At 38.7% G+C, this 21,419-nt stretch overlaps 1 protein-coding gene across 4 annotated transcripts in view; it reads left to right on the top strand.

The window, feature by feature from the left end:
- LOC128699011 (uncharacterized) overlaps positions 1-21,419 on the top strand; it is a 118,505-nt gene that overhangs the window by 40,546 nt on the left and 56,540 nt on the right. For all 4 annotated transcript variants that reach the window (XM_053791528.2, XM_070096840.1, XM_070096841.1 and 1 more), the window contains exon 4: positions 11,864-13,946. In XM_053791528.2, coding sequence (XP_053647503.2) covers positions 11,864-13,946 — 2,083 coding nt within the window. The remainder of the gene's footprint in view (positions 1-11,863; positions 13,947-21,419) is intronic.

Raw genomic sequence — 21,419 nt, 5'->3', positions numbered from 1 at the left:
GTGACTCTGAAGCTGGTCCTAGTGGCATTAAAAGAAGAAGGGAAGTAACCCCAGAAAAGGACTTGCCTCCTCAAGTCTTAATGGAAGGGGATTCCCCTTCTAAACACTAACACTCTCTCTCCCCTCCTCCCATCCCATCAATCATCACCAGATCTTCAATAAAAGTAAGTGCCATGTAATTGTGCATGCCTTTTTCAGTTTGTGTGTACTAAAATTAACATTTTTTTGTGGTAAAAAAAATTTTTTTTCATACTTTTGGGTGTCTTGCACGGATTAATTTTATTTCCATTATTTCTTATGGGGAAAATTCATTCACATAGCGAACATTTCGCATAACAGCCAGCCCTCTTGCACGGATTAAGGTCGCTATGCGGGGGTCCACTGTATATATATATATATATATAATTATATATATATATATATATACATATATATATATATATATATATATATATATATATATATATATATATATTGTATATATAACAAAAAGGCACAATACCGTGACTTTGTCAATGGTCCAAGTCGGACCGAAACGTCGTCGTAAGCTTCTGTCTTTTATGTGCGGGTTATTTGTGTATATTGTATATATATTGTGTATATATATATATATATATATATATATATATATATATATATATATATATATATATATATATATATATATATATATATATATACAGTAGGCCCCACTTATACGGCTGGTTAGGTTCCAGGCTACCGCCGTAAAGCTGAAACCGCCGTAAAGTGGAACACCCTTTTTTTCCACTTACAAATGCATACAAACACTAGATAACAAGTTTACACTAACATATATTAAGTTAGCAATAGAATCAGGCATCAAAAAAAATAAAAAAGTACAATACACACATAGTGCACTCATTACTTACCTTAAAATATTTATAGTCTTAATCTAGGGTGAGACAAGTAGTATTTATTGTAAGAAATCAAGTGTGGTATGTATGGTAGTCAGCCAGGCTACCATACCAGGCCACCCCACCCACACATACAATTCTATGATATTTAAGCATCCCAGAGCGATAAAATGTATATACAGTTCACTCATTACTTACCTTAAAATATAGGGTGAGATGAGTAGTATTTATTGTAAAAAATCAAGTGTGGTATGTATGGTAGTCAGCCGGGCTACCATACCAGGCCAACCCACCTACACATAATATTCTATTACATTTAAGCATCCCAGAGCGATAAAATGTATATACAGTTCACTCATTACTTACCTTAAAATATTTGTAGTCTTAATGTAGGGTCAGGAGTAAGTAAATGAGATAAAACGAATAAATGAGAGAGAGAAAGAATGAGTGCATGAGAGGACAGGCGCAGAGTTATGTAAACAAACCAGGCGAAGGTAAGTTTTGTAAACGAAGTGTACACGTCTGGTTTGTGTACAAGTTACATTGTGTACAGGTTGTCTCTACATTGATACGGTAGAATAAATAAAGAAGAACACTCCCATTCTCATGTAACATCATTTTGAGAAGGCAATGGAAATAAGTCACTCTGACTTTTTTGGGTTATCCTAGGTTCTCTACACATATGTTATGTATGATAATCTATGTAACTGTATTTGTGTATACCTGAATAAACTTACATACATACGAAAGGAATAATTTTCTACAGTTACCCCCAGTAACACATTTTCTCTTATGTTAGATTAGAGAAAATGTTATTCTTGGCATCACTTGTACAAGTTATCTGGCTACCACATCTCATATTTATGTTTATTTATTCTATTGTGGGGTGTATTTATCATCTTTTTATGTTATGTATCGTGTTTATTATATAATTTTGAAAAAATATCATAGATGGATTAACGTAATATACGACATTTAAATGAGACTCGATGATTATTATTATTATTAATATGACGTCTGGAGACATAAGACACTCTTACTGATTTTAATGTGTACCTGCATGCCAGCACAGTATGTAAGTTTATTTAAGTACAGGTATACATAAGTATAATTATCAGAGTATATATAAAACATGAAATAACTTTTAAAAACATTTGAAATTTTGGAGTTTTCAGACAAAATGGAGAGACTTAGTGCTTATTGAGCTCAGGAAGAATGTAAACAAGCAAGGTGGGGCGCGGTGACCGTATTAGAAAGTCAGGTGGGGGGAGCCGTATAGCGAGTTTTGGTCATAATTTGAAATGACCGTATTAGCGGAACGCCGTAAAGTGAAACGCCATAAAGCGGGGCCTTCCTGTATATATATATATATATATATATATATATATATATATATATATATATATATATATATATATATATATATATATATATTTTTTTTATTATCACACCGGCCGATTCCCACCAAGGCAGGGTGGCCCGAAAAAGAAAAACTTTCACCATCATTCACTCCATCACTGTCTTGCCAGAAGGGTGCTTTACACTACAGTTTTTAAACTGCAACATTAACACCCCTCCTTCAGAGTGCAGGCACTGTACTTCCCATCTCCAGGACTCAAGTCCGGCCTGCCGGTATATATATTGTATATATATATATATATATATATATATATATATGTATATATATATATATATATATATATATATATATGTATATATATATATATATTTTTTTTTTTCAACAAGTCGGCCATCTCCCACCGAGGCAGGGTGACCCAAAAAAGAAAGAAAATCCCCAAAAAGAAAATACTTTCATCATCATTCAACACTTTCACCACACTCGCACATTATCACTGTTTTTGCAGAGGTGCTCAGAATACAACAGTCTAGAAGCATACACATATAAAGATACACAACATATCCCTCCAAACTGCCAATATCCCAAACCCCTCCTTTAAAGTGCAGGCATTGTATATATATATATATATATATATATATATATATATTGTATATATATATATATATATATATATATATATATATATATATATATATATATATATATATATATAATGTATATATATATTTTATTATTATTATTTTTTTATTATCACACTGGCCGATTCCCACCAAGGCAGGGTGGCCCGAAAAAGAAAAACTTTCACCATCATTCACTCCATCACTGTCTTGCCAGAAGGGTGCTTTACACTACAGTTTTTAAACTGCAACATTAACACCCCTCCTTCAGAGTGCAGGCACTGTACTTCCCATCTCCAGGACTCAAGTCCGGCCTGCCGGTTTCCCTGAACCCCTTCATAAATGTTACTTTGCTCACACTCCAACAGCACGTCAAGTATTAAAAACCATTTGTCTCCATTCACTCCTATCAAACACGCTCATGCATACCTGCTGGAAGTCCAAGCCCCTCGCACACAAAACCTCCTTTACCCCCTCTCTCCAACCTTTCCTAGGCCGACCCCTACCCCGCCTTCCTTCCACTACAGACTGATACACTCTTGAAGTCATTCTGTTTCGCTCCATTCTCTCTACATGTCCGAACCACCTCAACAACCCTTCCTCAGCCCTCTGGACAACAGTTTTGGTAATCCCGCACCTCCTCCTAACTTCCAAACTACGAATTCTCTGCATTATATTCACACCACACATTGCCCTCAGACATGACATCTCCACTGCCTCCAGCCTTCTCCTCGCTGCAACATTCATCACCCATGCTTCACACCCATATAAGAGCGTTGGTAAAACTATACTCTCATACATTCCCCTCTTTGCCTCCAAGGACAAAGTTCTTTGTCTCCACAGACTCCTAAGTGCACCACTCACTCTTTTTCCCTCATCAATTCTATGATTCACCTCATCTTTCATAGACCCATCCGCTGACACGTCCACTCCCAAATATCTGAATACATTCACCTCCTCCATACTCTCTCCCTCGAATCTGATATTCAATCTTTCATCACCTAATCTTTTTGTTATCCTCATAACCTTACTCTTTCCTGTATTCACCTTTAATTTTCTTCTTTTGCACACCCTACCAAATTCATCCACCAATCTCTGCAACTTCTCTTCAGAATCTCCCAAGAGCATTTTTTTTTTTATTATCACACTGGCCGATTCCCACCAAGGCAGGGTGGCCCGAAAAAGAAAAACTTTCACCATCATTCACTCCATCACTGTCTTGCCAGAAGGGTGCTTTACACTACAGTTTTTAAACTGCAACATTAACACCCCTCCTTCAGAGTGCAGGCACTGCACTTCCCATCTCCAGGACTCGAGTCCGGCCTGCCGGTTTCCCTGAACCCCTTCATAAATGTTACTTTGCTCACACTCCAACAGCACATCAAGTATTAAAAACCATTTGCCTCCATTCACTCCTATCAAACACGCTCACGCATGCCTGCTGGAAGTCCAAGCCCCTCGCACACAAAACCTCCCCTACCCCCTCCCTCCAACCTTTCCTAGGCCGACCCCTACCCCGCCTTCCTTCCACTACAGACTGATACACTCTTGAAGTTATTCTGTTTCACTCCATTCTCTCCACATGTTCGAACCACCTCAACAACCCTTCCTCAGCCCTCTGGACAACAGTTTTGGTAATCCCGCACCTCCTCCTAACTTCCAAACTACGAATTCTCTTCATTATATTCACACCACACATTGCTCTCAGACATGACATCTCCACTGCCTCCAGCCTTCTCCTCGCTGCAACATTCATCACCCATGCTTCACACCCATATAAGAGCGTTGGTAAAACTATACTCTCATACATTCCCCTCTTTGCCTCCAAGGACAAAGTTCTTTGTCTCCACAGACTCCTAAGTGCACCACTCACCCTTTTCCCCTCATCAATTCTATGATTCACCTCATCTTTCATAGACCCATCCGCTGACACGTCCACTCCCAAATATCTGAATACATTCACCTCCTCCATACTCTCTCCCTCCAATCTGATATCCAATCTTTCATCACCTAATCTTTTTGTTATCCTCATAACCTTACTCTTTCCTGTATTCACTTTGAATTTTCTTCTTTTGCACACCCTACCAAATTCATCCACCAATCTCTGCAACTTCTCTTCAGAATCTCCCAAGAGCACAGTGTCATCAGCAAAGAGCAACTGTGACAACTCCCACTTTATGTGTGATTCTTTATCTTTTAACTCCACGCCTCTTGCCAAGACCCTCGCATTTACTTCTCTTACAACCCCATCTATAAATATATTAAACAACCACGGTGACATCACACATCCTTGTCTAAGGCCTACTTTTACTGGGAAATAATTTCCCTCTTTCCTACATACTCTAACTTGAGCCTCACTATCCTCGTAAAAACTCTTCACTGCTTTCAGTAACCTACCTCCTACACCATACACCTGCAACATCTGCCACGTTGACGTGTCGGCGGATGGATTTATGAAGGATGAGGTTAATCATAGAATTGTTGAGGGAAAAAAGGTGAATGGTGCGTTGAGGTATATGTGGAGTCAAAAAACGTTATCTATGGAGGCAAAGAAGGGAATGTATGAAAGTATAGTAGTACCAACACTCTTATATGGATGTGAAGCTTGGGTGGTAAATGCAGCAGCGAGGAGATGGTTGGAGGCAGTGGAGATGTCCTGTCTAAGGGCAATGTGTGGTGTAAATATTATGCAGAAAATTCGGAGTGTGGAAATTAGGAGAAGGTGTGGAGTTAATAAAAGCATTAGTCAGAGGGCAGAAGAGGGGTTGTTGAGGTGGTTTGGTCATTTAGAGAGAATGGATCAAAGTAGAATGACATGGAAAGCATATAAATCTATAGGGGAAGGAAAGAGGGGTAGGGGTCATCCTCGAAAGGGTTGGAAAGAGGGGGTAAAGGAGGTTTTGTGGGCGAGGGGCTTGGACTTCCAGCAAGCGTGCATGAGCGTGTTAGATAGGAGTGAATGGAGACGAATGATACTTGGGACCTGACGATCTGTTGGAGTGTGAGCAGGGTAATATTTAGTGAAGGGATTCAGGGAAACCGGTTATTTACTTATAGTCGGACTTGAGTCCTGGAAATGGGAAGTACAATGCCTGCACTTTAAAGGAGGGGTTTGGGATATTGGCAGTTTGGAGGGATATGTTGTGTATCTTTATACGTATATGCTTCTAAACTGTTGTATTCTGAGCACCTCTGCAAAAGCAGTGATAATGTGTGAGTGTGGTGAAAGTGTTGAATGATGATGAAAGTATTTTCTTTTTGGGGATTTTCTTTCTTTTTTGGGTCACCCTGCCTCGGTGGGAGACGACCAACTTGTTGAAATATATATATATATATATATATATATATATATATATATATATATATATATATATATATATATATATGATGTCATGTCTGAGAGCAATGTGTGGTGTGAATATAATACAGAGAACTCGTAGTTTGGAAGTTAGGAGGAGGTGCGGGATTACCAAAACTGTTGTCCAGAGGGCTGAGGAAGGGTTGTTGAGGTGGTTCGGACATGTGGAGAGAATGGAGTGAAACAGAATAACTTCAAGAGTGTATCAGTCTGTAGTGGAAGGAAGGCGGGGTAGGGGTCGGCCTAGGAAAGGTTGGAGGGAGGGGGTAAAGGAGGCTTTGTGTGCGAGGGGCTTGGACTTCCAGCAGGCATGCGTGAGTGTGTTTGATAGGAGTGAATGGAGACAAATGGTTTTTAATACTTGACGTGCTGTTGGAGTGTGAGCAAAGTAACATTTATGAAGGGGTTCAGGGAAACCGGCAGGCCGGACTTGAGTCCTGGAGATGGGAAGTACAGTGCCTGCACTCTGAAGGAGGGGTGTTAATGTTGCGGTTTAAAAACTGTAGTGTAAAGCACCCTTCTGGCAAGACAGTGATGGAGTGAATGATGGTGAAAGTTTTTCTTTTTCGGGCCACCCTGCCTTGGTGGGAATCGGCCAGTGTGATGATAATAAAAAAAATATGTATTGCAGATATACATATATATATATATATATATATATATATATATTATATATATATATATATATATATATATATATATATATATATATATATATATATATATATATATATATATATATATATATATAATATATTATATATATATATATAATATATATGTGTATATATATATATATTATATATATATATATATATATGTATATATATGTATATACACATACAGTGGACCCCCGCCGTTCGGCGGCCGCGAGTTTCGTGAAATCCGACTTTCGGTAAGTTTTTTTGGCAAAATTTAGCTTCGTGGTTCGTGATTGGACTCGTGATTCGGCGAGCTTCTGGTACGCATCTGCCCGTCAGCGTGCACACAAAGCCAGTCTCCCACACTATTCACACTCGGTGTGCCATTGTTTACCAGCATGTGACCATCACCCCATGGGTTCATACAACACATTTCATAATAATTCATTGTTTTTTGTGCTTGCAACTGCTAAACAAGCCACCATGGGCCCAAAGAAAGCTCCTAGTGCCAGCCCTTTGGTAAAAAAGGTGAGAAACAAGATAGAATTCAAGAAAAAAACTCATAGCAAAGTACTAAAGTAGAGGAGGAAGAGAGAGGGGAGAATGTGCCTTCTGCAGTGATTCAGTGATTCTACAATATGTATGATACTAAAGCAGCAGGTATCGATAAAGGCTATAGCTCCAACCAGCGGCAAGGGCCTACATCAGGGATCTACCAGAAGACAAGGCCGTAGTCAAACTTGATTATAGAAATGCCTTTAATATGGTGAAGAGAGATGTTGTCTTGCCAGCTGTTCGGCATCGGTTCCCCAGTCTTTTTCCCTTCATTTCAGCCGGCTACAGCAAACCCTCAATTCTTTTGTTTGGAGAACATGAAATTCTCTTATCAGAGGGTGTGCAACAGGGTGACCCACTCACTCCACTTCTCTTCTGCTTGGCAGTAAGAGAACTAACTTCCAGCCTATGCAGCAAGCTCAACATCTGGTACCTCGATGATGGCACTCTGGCAGGTATTGAAGAGTCCCTGTTAGAGGACCTACAACTGGTGAAAACACAGGGAGAAGACTTGGGACTCATCCTCAATCCCTCCAAGTGTGAAATCATCACAGCAAACCAGGAAATAATCAATACCATGCGAAGAAACCTCCTGGAAGTCTCTACTACCACTCCATCCAACAGTGCCCTCTTGGGAGCCCCACTGGGTTACCAGGCCATCAACACTATCCTCAAGGGCAAATTGAATGACCTGATAAGAATGGAGGAGAGAATAAGTGATCTTGATGCCCATGATGCTCTGTATCTCCTCACAAGGCGTCTTACTATGCCAAGACTTACTTACTACCTGAGGTGTGCACCCTCTTTTGACAACCCAACACTTGATGAATATGACACACCTGAGATCAACCTTTAAGGCACAGAACCTGTCACTAGAGGATCAGCAATGGGATCAGGCAACCCTCCCAGTGCGACTGGGAGGTATAGGGGTGCACAAAGCAACGCATGTTGCGTTACCTGCTTTTCTGTCTTCGTGTTTGGCTTCCAGTGCATTAGTCAAGAAGATCGTTTCCGAACACTTGAGAGACGTGGTAGGAACTCAAGACCCCAGGTTTACTGAAGCAGCAATGCAGTGGGACACCCTTGCAGACTCCTCCAGTAGACAAGCTCCTCCCAAAGAGCACAAACAGTCCCACTGGGATAAACCAGTCATGGAGAAAATCGCCAACACAATGAAGACATACGAAAGGAACATTTTTCTACAGTTACCCCCTAGTAATACTATACTGTACATGGCTTCTCTAGTGTTGGACTAGAGTAAACAGAATTCTTGCCATCACTCCTACAAGCCGCCCAGTATGTTTTTATAGTTTTTATAGTTGTATTTGCGATTTCTTGGTCTCATTTGATAGAATGGAAGACATATTACAGAAATAGAGATGATTTTGATTGATTTTAATACTGGAAATGGCTTGAAACTGAGCTTAGAATAGCGGAAATGTTAAATTTTTGCCGATGTTCAAGAGTAAATAAATGACCTCATACGTCTAATACATGCCTGCTGGTGGGTCTGATATACGTTCACAAATGTGCTGATATTATTTATACAATTATTACAATATTGCGTAACAGTAAATCTTCTATTTTTTGGTTTGAATAAAAATTCATTGTGAATAAAAAATCAAAATGGAATTCATTAGTAAAGCCTAAAAACGTAACTAATGAACAGAGGAAATGTTAGTTTAGTGCCAGGAATGCCTGCATTGTTTATTCTGGACCCTATTTTGAAATTGTAGCATTTTGAACTTTGCATTAAATTGGCCAAATTACCAATTTCCGATCACTTTATTTTGTAGTTGAAACAGTTGACTTGGCGAATTCTTGTGCTCAAGCGATAGAGTAGAAGTAATACTAGTGAAATAGCTAAGAATTTGGTCGACTGGAATAATGTAATTGGCCTAAAATGGGAGTCAAAGTCCACAAAATCGGCGATGCGTAAATATTGCTGACACATCAAAATTCGCTAGAGCATAATTTAGTCAATTTTCCATCAAATTTTGTACTTTGTTTTATTACCTTCAGAAAAAGATTCTCTACCATTTCATAAGATAAAATAACAAAATTATTTTTTGAAAATTCCTGCTGGTCCATGGGCTGGATGAGAGGAATGGTATAAGGGGGCAAGAACTTCACTGTGATGAAACAAAACTCATCCACAATTTGGTCATCCAAGTCTGGAGGATGAGCAGGAGCATTGTCCATTACCAGGAGGGCACTTGAGCTCCATTTTCTTTTTCAGGAGGTATTTCTTCACACTCAGGCCAAACACTTCATTGAACCAATCAAGGAAAATTTCCCTCGTGACCCATGCCTTACTGTTTGCCTTCCACATCACACACAACTTTCTCCTGGCGACACTGCTTTTCTAGAATGCCCTGAGATTTTCAGAGTGCTACACCAGTAAAGGCTTCACTTTGAAATCCCCACTAGCATTACTACAGAACATGAGTTAGTCTGTCTTTCATAGGCTTGTGTCCTGGGAGTGCCTTTTCCTCCTGCATGATGTAGGTCCTCTTTGGCATTTTCTTCCAAAAGAGGCCTGTTTTGTCACAATTGAACACTTGTTGGGGTTTGAATTGTTCAGCGTCTATGTATCCCTTGAATTCATGAACATATTTTTCAGCTGCATATTTGTCAGAACTTGCAGTCTTGCCATGCTTTACCACACTGTGTATGCCACTGTGCTTCTTAAAACTCTCAAACCAGCCTTTGCTGGCCTTAAATTCACTAACATTAGCACTAGTTCCAGGCATTTTCTTTACAAGATTATCATGCAACTGCCTTGCCTTTTCACAAATTATCAACTGTATAACACTATATCCTGCTAACTGTTTTTAGTTGATCCACACCAACAACAAAGTCTCCACATCTTCTAGTATTTGCAGTCTCTGTTGTATGAGTATATTTGTACCTTTCGGAACAGCTTCCTTGATTTCCTTTTTCTTGGCCACGATGGAAGCGATGGTTGTATGGGGTTTCTTATACAACCTGGGAAGCTCTGCCACATGTACTCCACTTTCATATTTTGCAATGATGTCTTGCTTGAATTCTATAGTGTTTCTCGGCTTCTTTACCAAAGGGCTGGCACTAGAAGCTTTCTTTGGGCTCATGGTGGCTTATTTAGCAGTTGCAAGTACAAAAAAGAATGGAATATTACGAAATGTATCGTATGAATGCGTGGGGTGACAGTTACTCACTGATAAACAATGGCAGACTGACTGTGAATGGTGTGGGATGGTGTGTGGGGCTGCTCGGGGCCATTTGGGGCCGCTCGTACGCGTTTGGGAGAACGACTATTACTAAGGTAAATGACGATCACCGAGCCAATATTTTGACAAAAAAAGTTATGATTACCGAATATTATGAAATCCAGCGACTATGATATCCGGGGGTCCATTGTATATATATTATAAGCTTTCATGGTATGTGTTTGTGTTTTGGTACATTTGTGGGGGAGGGGAGGCATAATGCCGTGACTAGCACTGTATATATACATACACACATATACAGCTTCTCCTCACTTAGCGACGTACTTGTTTACCAACGCCTCAGACTTATGACGGACTCTGACCAGTATGCATACCTAAATAATGTATTTTAGAGTACATTACTCTACGTATAAACATTTTTATATAGCTGGAATTGAGTCCTGGAAATGGGAAGTACAATGCCTGCACTCTAAAGGAGGGGTTTTGGGATATTAGCAGTTTGGAGGGATATGTTGTGTATCTTTATACGTATATGCTTCTAAACTGTTGTGTTCTGAGCACCTCTGCAGAAACAGTGATTATGTGTGAGTGAGGTGAAAGTGTTGAATGATGATGAAAGTATTTTCTTTTTGGGGATTTTCTTTCTTTTTGGGTCACCCTGCCTCAGTGGGAGACTGCTGACTTGTTGGAAAAAAAAAATAAACATTTAAATGTTTATACAGTACACTACTGTATAAACATTTAAGAATATACCAGAAATGTTATAAATAATGCAAAGGTGACATTAAAACAATATCAGAGATGGTTGACACAAACCCACTACCATTATAGTATGCTCCTCACTTAGTGATGTTTTCGTTTACCAACGTGGTCTAAGGAACGGAACTCCGTCATTAAGTGAGGAAAGGCTGTATATATATTTTAACATGCTGGCTTCTCCCATTGAGGCAGGGTGACCAGTAAAAAACACTTTCACCATCATTCACACTATCATCGTCTTGCCAGGACACACAGATACAATAGTTTAGATGTCCCTCTGAACAGCAAATATCCCAGACCACTCCAGAGTGCAGGCATTTTACTTCCTGCTTCTAGAACTCAAATCTGGCTAAGTAGTTTCCCCAAATCCCTTCACAAAATTTATTTTTATTGTATCATTAATAATGGTAATTGAGATGCAATATGGTAAAAATAGAAATTTGAACATTTCCTAAGTGTAAATTTACATCTGTAATCTTATATTTTCAGGTATAAAGCAAGCTTCAGAAAATAAGTCTGTGAGATGCTTAAAATCCTCAGGAATCAAAAGTGCAAATTCTTTGCCAGAAGTTACAAGCAAAAATAAGGAAAGCAGTAAGGCATTCCTTACATGGACCTCCATTGTCTCACAATTTGCAAAGAAGCACTCTCAAGAATCAGGAAGACATTCATTGCATTTCTCTCAAGAGTCTAATTCTAAAAACAAAGGATATGCTAGACCAGCACCAGCAAGTACTTTAGGAGAAAACCAAAAAAGAAAAGCAGTGAGTGACAAAATGAGTATAATAAGCAAGGCAAAGAATGATGATAATCTAGGATTATTAAAAATATCTGTTGCTACTGGACCTCAAAAAAATGCAGTTTCATGTCAGTTGAACAGAAACTTTGTTTCCTCTCCAAGTGTTGCTGTTGTGAAGCCCATGAAAGATGTTGTCACATTGTATATATCAGCTGAAGGCAAATCTAGTTTAAGTACTGAAATGTTTGGAGAATGTGATATTTCTACACCTAATACAAATACAGATAACATCTCCAATAACAGCAACAAAAAGTTAGAAAAAACTGCCGTTATCTCTAAGCCACAATTTTATGGGACTTCTCTCTCATCTCGGATAAATAATAATACTGGGAGAGATAATAAGAGGGAAATAGTAGGTGTAGGAACTACACAATGCATAGGTAATAAACATCCTGCAAGAAACTCATATTTAATGCAGTTTCATCAACTTACTGCTCTGAATAATTCAAGACAACATCATGAAGTCTCTTCACCACCTAAGAAGTTTAATACCTCTTATGAATATAATAATAATAATAATAGCAGTAATAATCATAATAATTCACTGCCTAAAAAGGAGATACTATCTTCTAATAAATATAAAATAATTGACTTGCCACCAGTGAATAATGTTGACAGTACATTATTTAGAAAAACTAACAGTAAAATGCCTTCATATAATACATCTCTAAGTGAATTAAATTTCTTATATGGAGTAAATAGTAATCAAAGAATTGTGAGTAAGGATCACATAAACATTGGAAAAGAACTTAACAGTGACATTTCTTCCATACACAAAGATACTGCAGGTGTCACAATGACAAAGATAGATACCAGTGTAATAGCACCATTAAATACAGTAGAGTCAAAAACTATACATAAAAGTACTGAAATTTTCCCACCAGTCATAGTGTCAGATTCACTGGAGAGAGAAAATAAGTTAGCCATCACATATGTAAATATGCAACAATTATCTGATGTTCATAATGCAGTTGCATTTATTCCTATGATGGTAGCAGATTCAGAAAATTCTCACAACAATTATAATATTATATCTTTAACAAATATAGAGGATAATATTCACACTGCTACATCTATAGCTACAAAAGATTTGAAGAACATACAAGGTAAGTCTTGTATTGCCACACTAGCAGAGGAAACCAGTACAGTTGGAAATACAAAAAGCATACTTGAAAACATGTGTGTTGCTGCACATGTTACCATGGGAAATACTTACCAGACACAGGAAGATACTTTCATGACTGCAGCAGAAGCAGTATTACCTTCAAGAAACATATGTGAAGTAACTAACAATGATGTAGCAAATACAGGAAATTTGATAGAAAATACAGTCACCTCATCATTTGAAAATACAGTAGATTTAAGGAATAAAGAGGCAAATGCTTGCACAGATTCATCAGAGTCTGAAGAATTAAAGGGAAATTTATCACCACTGGTGGTTCAGGCAGCCATAGAAAACTGGCAGAAAGATGTGTGCACATTTCCAGACCATACATACACAAAAAATGCCTGTATATCTACACCTAAAATCATTGTATATTCACGTAACATAAAGAAAAAGTCTGTTGCACATACTGACCATTCATATGGAAAACATGTTGAAAAAGACAGTGGTGCATCATCAAGTGAAAATCAAATATTCTCTCAACCATTAGTGAAACCTGTTAAAGAAAAGAGTGGTACATCAACAAATGAAAATCATATACATTCACAAGAACTGCAGAGCAATAGTTCTTTACCTAAAAGCCAGTCAGATTCAGAGGATATTTTAGGGTAAGTTAAATTCTTTATTTTTAACCACTCATTTTTTTTTATTATATTAGTATGTGGGTATGTATAAATAAGTGGACAAGCTACTATTTTTGTTTTACCTTAATGGCCCTAAAAACTCAAGCCCCTAAAATTCAAAACCTCTTTAACCCCTCTCCCTCCAGTCATTCTTGGAATGACCCCTACCCTTCCTACCTTCCACCCCAGATTTATAAACCCTCTTCATCATCCTATCCCTCTCCATCTTATCTGCATGCCCAGACCACTTCAACAATCCTTCCTTAGTCCTCTTGGTGACTCCACATCGAGTTATAGTTTCTACATTCCTCATTCTCTGAATAATATTCGCACTACAGTAAATATTTCTCTCAAAAAATGGCATCTCCACTGCCTCTAGCCTGCTACCACTGCAACATTCAAAACCCATACCTCAAGTGTTAAATGCTTAAAGGTCATACAGCATTATACATGAGCTACACACACATGTGGACACAGTAGGTAGTTTTACCAAGAAGTTCTAGGAACCAGAGTCCACATTATCAAAAGATTGTCACTGGAAGATTATGTACTGTAAATGTAATAGTGAAAAGCTCTTATGCAACACTAGCCAACTTTAAAACAGCAGTTAGTATATTAATGGAAATATGCTAAAACATCTGTTCACAATATATAGTGCCTGCAGAATAAATTGTTGAGCTAACACCACAAAAAACATCTGCTAATTTCAATGTTTTTTTTCGTTTTCTCTAGCACTAGATAGCTTATGGGAGATGTTATTGAGACTTATCATATGTCAGAACTTGTTGCTGTAGGAGGCTGCTTTTTTGTGCTCTCTTGTCCTCCATTATAGAATTTACTGTTGAATTGTTCGACAGCTTATATTTTAGTTACCAGTGATCGTAGAGGCTTCTGTATAGGCCCTGGCAAGGTTCTTGAAATAATCACAGTAAACAGTGATTATTTCAAGAAAGAGGAGTGATTGGTGGAATGATGAAGTAAAGGGTGTGATAAAAGAGGAAAAGGTAGCTTATGAGAAGTTTTTACTAAGCAGAAGTGTTATAAGAAGAGCAGAGTATATGGAGAGTAAAAGAAAGGTGAAGAGAGTGCAAAAAAAGAGCAGATGATAGAGTGGGAGAGGCACTGTCAAGAAATTTTAATGAAAATAAGAAAGCCTAGAGAACGAATGGATTTGTCAGTTAAAAACATAGTAGGGGAGTTAGTAGATGGGGAGATGGAGGTATTGGGTAGATGGCGGAAATATTTTGAGGAACTTTTAAATGTCGATGAAGAAAGGGAGGTGGTAATTTCATGCATTGGCCAGGGAGGTATACCATTTTTTAGGAGTGCAGAAGAACAGGATGTGAGTGTGGGTGAGGTGCGTGAGGCATTACGTAGAATGAAAGGGGGTAAAGCAGCTGGAACTGACAGGATCATGACAGAAATGTTAAAAGCAAGGGGGGATATAGTGTTAGAGTGGTTGGTATTTTAGTTTAATAACTGTATGGAAGAGGGGAAGGTACTTAGGGATTGGCAGAGAGCATGTATAGTTCCTTCATATAAAGGGAGGGGGGACAAAAGAGATTGTAAAAATTCGAGAGGAATTAGTTTACTGAATATACCAGGAAAAGTGTACGATAGGGTTATTATTGAAAGAATTAGAGGTAAGACGGAATGTAGGATTGCAGATGAGCAAGGAAGTTTTAGAGTGGGTAGGGGATGTGTAGATCAAGTGTTTACATTGAAGCATATATGTGAACAGTATTTAAATAAAGGTATAGAAGTTTTCATTGCATTTATGGATTTAGAAAATGCATATGATAGAGTGGATAGAGGAGTAATGTGGCAGATGGTGCAAGTATATGGAATAGGTGGTAAGTTACTAAATGCTGTAAAGAGTTTTTATGAGGATAGTGAGGCTCAGGTTAGGGTGTGTAGAAGAGAGGGAGACTACTTCCCGGTAAAAGTAGGTCTAGACAGGGATGTGTAATGTCACCATGGTTGTTTAATATATTTATAGATAGGGTTGTAAAAGAAGCAAATGCTGTTCAGGAGAGGGGTGGGATTAAATTATGGGGAATCAAATACAAAATGGGAATTGACACAGTTACTTTTGCTGATGATACTGTGCTTATGGGAGATTCTAAAGAAAAATTGCAAAGGTTAGTGGACGAGTTTGGGAGAGTGTGTAAAGGTAGAAAGTTGAAAGTGAACATAGAAAAGAGTAAGGTGATGAGAGTATCAAATGATTTAGATAAAGAAAAATTGGATATCAAATTGGAGAGGAGGAGTATGGAAGAAGTGAATCTTTTCAGATATTTGGGAGTTGACCTGTCAGCGGATGGATTTATGAAGGATAAGGTTAATCTACTACCTATAGGTAGTAGGTTGGTAGACAGCAACCACCCAGGGAAGTACTACTGTCCTGCCAGATGACTGTGAAACAAAAACCTGTAATTGTTTTGCATGATGGTAGGATTGCTGGTTTCTTTTTCTGTCTCATAAACACGCTAAGATAACAGGGATATCTTGCTACTCCTACTAACACTTTGGTCACACTTCACAGACACGCACATGCATATATATATATACATACATCTAGGTTTTTCTCCTTTTTCTAAATAGCTCTTGTTCTTTTTTATTTCTTCTATTGTCCATGGGGAAGTGGAAAAGAATCTTTCCTCCGTAAGCCATGCGTGTCGTATGAGGCGACTAAAATGCCGGGAGCAATGGGCTAGTAACCCCTTCTCCTGTATACAATTACTAAAAAAGAGAAGAAGAAAAACTTTATAAAACTGGGTTGCTTAAATGTGCGTGGATGTAGTGCGGATGACAAGAAACAGATGATTGCTGATGTTATGAATGAAAAGAAGTTGGATGTCCTGGCCCTAAGCGAAACAAAGCTGAAGGGGGTAGGAGAGTTTCAGTGGGGGGAAATAAATGGGATTAAATCTGGAGTATCTGAGAGAGTTAGAGCAAAGGAAGGGGTAGCAGTAATGTTAAATGATCAGTTATGGAAGGAGAAAAGAGAATATGAATGTGTAAATTCAAGAATTATGTGGATTAAAGTAAAGGTTGGATGCGAGAAGTGGGTCATAATAAGCGTGTATGCACCTGGAGAAGAGAGGAATGCAGAGGAGAGAGAGAGATTTTGGGAGATGTTAAGTGAATGTATAGGAGCCTTTGAACCAAGTGAGAGAGTAATTGTGGTAGGGGACTTGAATGCTAAAGTAGGAGAAACTTTTAGAGAGGGTGTGGTAGGTAAGTTTGGGGTGCCAGGTGTAAATGATAATGGGAGCCCTTTGATTGAACTTTGTATAGAAAGGGGTTTAGTTATAGGTAATACATATTTTAAGAAAAAGAGGATAAATAAGTATACACGATATGATGTAGGGCGAAATGACAGTAGTTTGTTGGATTATGTATTGGTAGATAAAAGACTGTTGAGTAGACTTCAGGATGTACATGTTTATAGAGGGGCCACAGATATATCAGATCACTTTCTAGTTGTAGCTACACTGAGAGTAAAAGGTAGATGGGATACAAGGAGAATAGAAGCATCAGGGAAGAGAGAGGTGAAGGTTTATAAACTAAAAGAGGAGGCAGTTAGGGTAAGATATAAACAGCTATTGGAGGATAGATGGGCTAATGAGAGCATAGGCAATGGGGTCGAAGAGGTATGGGGTAGGTTTAAAAATGTAGTGTTAGAGTGTTCAGCAGAAGTTTGTGGTTACAGGAAAGTGGGTGCAGGAGGGAAGAGGAGCGATTGGTGGAATGATGATGTAAAGAGAGTAGTAAGGGAGAAAAAGTTAGCATATGAGAAGTTTTTACAAAGTAGAAGTGATGCAAGGAGGGAAGAGTATATGGAGAAAAAGAGAGAGGTTAAGAGAGTGGTGAAGCAATGTAAAAAGAGAGCAAATGAGAGAGTGGGTGAGATGTTATCAACAAATTTTGTTGAAAATAAGAAAAAGTTTTGGAGTGAGATTAACAAGTTAAGAAAGCCTAGAGAACAAATGGATTTGTCAGTTAAAAATAGGAGAGGAGAGTTATTAAATGGAGAGTTAGAGGTATTGGGAAGATGGAAGGAATATTTTGAGGAATTGTTAAATGTTGATGAAGATAGGGAAGCTGTGATTTCGTGTATAGGGCAAGGAGGAATAACATCTTGTAGGAGTGAGGAAGAGCCAGTTGTGAGTGTGGGGGAAGTTCGTGAGGCAGTAGGTAAAATGAAAGGGGGTAAGGCAGCCGGGATTGATGGGATAAAGATAGAAATGTTAAAAGCAGGTGGGGATATAGTTTTGGAGTGGTTGGTGCAATTGTTTAATAAATGTATGGAAGAGGGTAAGGTACCTAGGGATTGGCAGAGAGCATGCATAGTTCCTTTGTATAAAGGCAAAGGGGATAAAAGAGAGTGCAAAAATTATAGGGGGATAAGTCTGTTGAGTGTACCTGGTAAAGTGTATGGTAGAGTTATAATTGAAAGAATTAAGAGTAAGACGGAGAATAGGATAGCAGATGAACAAGGAGGCTTTAGGAAAGGTAGGGGGTGTGTGGACCAGGTGTTTACAGTGAAACATATAAGTGAACAGTATTTAGATAAGGCTAAAGAGGTCTTTGTGGCATTTATGGATTTGGAAAAGGCGTATGACAGGGTGGATAGGGGGGCAATGTGGCAGATGTTGCAAGTGTATGGTGTAGGAGGTAGGTTACTGAAAGCAGTGAAGAGTTTTTACGAGGATAGTGAGGCTCAGGTTAGAGTATGTAGGAAAGAGGGAAATTTTTTCCCAGTAAAAGTAGGCCTTAGACAGGGATGTGTGATGTCACCGTGGTTGTTTAATATATTTATAGATGGGGTTGTAAGAGAAGTAAATGCGAGGGTCTTGGCAAGAGGCGTGGAGTTAAAAGATAAAGAATCACACACAAAGTGGGAGTTGTCACAGCTGCTCTTTGCTGATGACACTGTGCTCTTGGGAGATTCTGAAGAGAAGTTGCAGAGATTGGTGGATGAATTTGGTAGGGTGTGCAAAAGAAGAAAATTAAAGGTGAATACAGGAAAGAGTAAGGTTATGAGGATAACAAAAAGATTAGGTGATGAAAGATTGAATATCAGATTGGAGGGAGAGAGTATGGAGGAGGTGAACGTATTCAGATATTTGGGAGTGGACGTGTCAGCGGATGGGTCCATGAAAGATGAGGTGAATCATAGAATTGATGAGGGAAAAAGAGTGAGTGGTGCACTTAGGAGTCTGTGGAGACAAAGAACTTTGTCCTTGGAGGCAAAGAGGGGAATGTATGAGAGTATAGTTTTACCAACGCTCTTATATGGGTGTGAAGCGTGGGTGATGAATGTTGCAGCGAGGAGAAGGCTGGAGGCAGTGGAGATGTCATGTCTGAGGGCAATGTGTGGTGTGAATATAATGCAGAGAATTCGTAGTTTGGAAGTTAGGAGGAGGTGCGGGATTACCAAAACTGTTGTCCAGAGGGCTGAGGAAGGGTTGTTGAGGTGGTTCGGACATGTAGAGAGAATGGAGCGAAACAGAATGACTTCAAGAGTGTATCAGTCTGTAGTGGAAGGAAGGCGGGGTAGGGGTCGGCCTAGGAAGGGTTGGAGGGAGGGGGTAAAGGAGGTTTTGTGTGCGAGGGGCTTGGACTTCCAGCAGGCATGCTTGAGCGTGTTTGATAGGAGTAAATGGAGACAAATGGTTTTTAATACTTGACGTGCTGTTGGAGTGTGAGCAAAGTAACATTTATGAAGGGATTCAGGGAAACCGGCAGGCCGGACTTGAGTCCTGGAGATGGGAAGTACAGTGCCTGCACTCTGAAGGAGGGGTGTTAATGTTGCAGTTTAAAAACTGTAGTGTAAAGCACCCTTCTGGCAAGACAGTGATGGAGTGAATGATGGTGAAAGTTTTTCTTTTTCGGGCCACCCTGCCTTGGTGGGAATCGGCCGGTGTGATAATAAAAAAAAAAAAAAAAAAAAGGTTAATCATAGAATTGATGAAGGAAAAAAGGTGAGTGGTGCATTGAGGTATATGTGGAGACAAAAAATGTTATCTATGGAGGCAAAGAAGGGAATGTATGAAAGTATAGTGGTACCAACACTTATATGGGTGTGAAGCTTGAGTTGTAAATGCTGCAGTGAGGAGATGGTTGGAGGCAGTGGAGATGACATGTCCAAGGGCAATGTGTGGTGTAAATATTATGCAGAAAATTTGGAGTGTGGAAATTAGGAGAAGGTGTGGAGTTAATAAAAGTATTATTCAGAGGACTGGAGAGGGGTAGTTGAGGTGGTTTGGTCATTTAGAGAGAATGTATCAAAGTAGAATGACATGGAGAGCGTATAAATCTGTAGGGAAAGGAAGGCGGGGTAGGGGTCATCCTCGAAAAGGTTGGAGGGAAGGGGTAAATGAGGTCTTGTGGGCGAGAGGCTTGGACTAACAGCAAGTGCGCAAGAGCGTGTTAGATAGGAGTGAATGGAGATGTATGGTATTTGGGACCTGACGAGCTGTAAAGTAAAAGGACACAAGTGCAACTAATGTGACATTGTATTGTGGCAACGTTTCGCTCTCCAGGAGCTTTATCAAGTAATGGCTTGATAAAGCTCCTGGAGAGTGAAACGTTGCCACAATAAAATGTCACATTGGTTGCACTTGTGTCCTTTTACTTTACATAGTGTCGGTAATTCTACCAACTTTATTACGACCTGACGAGCTGTTGGACTGTGAGCAAGGTAATATTTAGCGAAGGGACTCAGGGAAACCGGTTATTTTTATATTGCTGGACAAATATTTATTCCTTTGTATAGTATACAGTGTGATATTTACATGTTAATAAGATATTGTTAAACACAAAGTAAGCCACTAGCATGCCTGAACATTTTGGGCAGGCTAATCCAAATGATTATAGACTACTTAAAACTAAACATAGATCAAAGAGTGGTAAATTTTAATTATGCATTTTTTGAATTATTATAAAAGAGAGGCAGCAAAAAATATATAATTAATAAGATTTATAATAGAGGTAAAAAAAAAATATTACAATTAGTATAATTTACAATATTGCAGTATGAATGGCTTACATGTTTAACAGGGTTTAATGTAAAGTTTGATGTTTTCTTGATGGCTGATGTCTGGTATGTAATGATTGATTTGAGATAGTTTGTAGCTGGTGAAGCATGTGGATAAATACTACATGTGTAAAATGTAGGAGGTATTATCGTCCTACCAAGTGAGTATGAAATGGAAACCTGTAATCGCTTTACATATGGCAGGATTGCTGGTGTCTTTTTTTTCTATCTCATAAACATGCAAGATTTCAAGTACATTGGTACCTTGACTTGCGAGTTTAATTTGTTCCTTGACTGAGATCGTAACTCAATTTGCTTGTACGTGTATATCAAATAAATTTTCTTCAGTGAAATTAATTGAAATGCCATTAATCCGTTCCAGCTCCCCAAAAAACCACCCCAATTTGTTTGTT

This window comes from Cherax quadricarinatus, chromosome 55, assembly GCF_038502225.1.
Source record: "Cherax quadricarinatus isolate ZL_2023a chromosome 55, ASM3850222v1, whole genome shotgun sequence".
Classification (NCBI taxonomy): Eukaryota; Metazoa; Arthropoda; class Malacostraca; order Decapoda; family Parastacidae; genus Cherax; species Cherax quadricarinatus.
The sequence above is the reverse complement of the archived record's forward strand: the minus strand, read 5'-3'. Positions and strand labels throughout refer to the sequence as shown.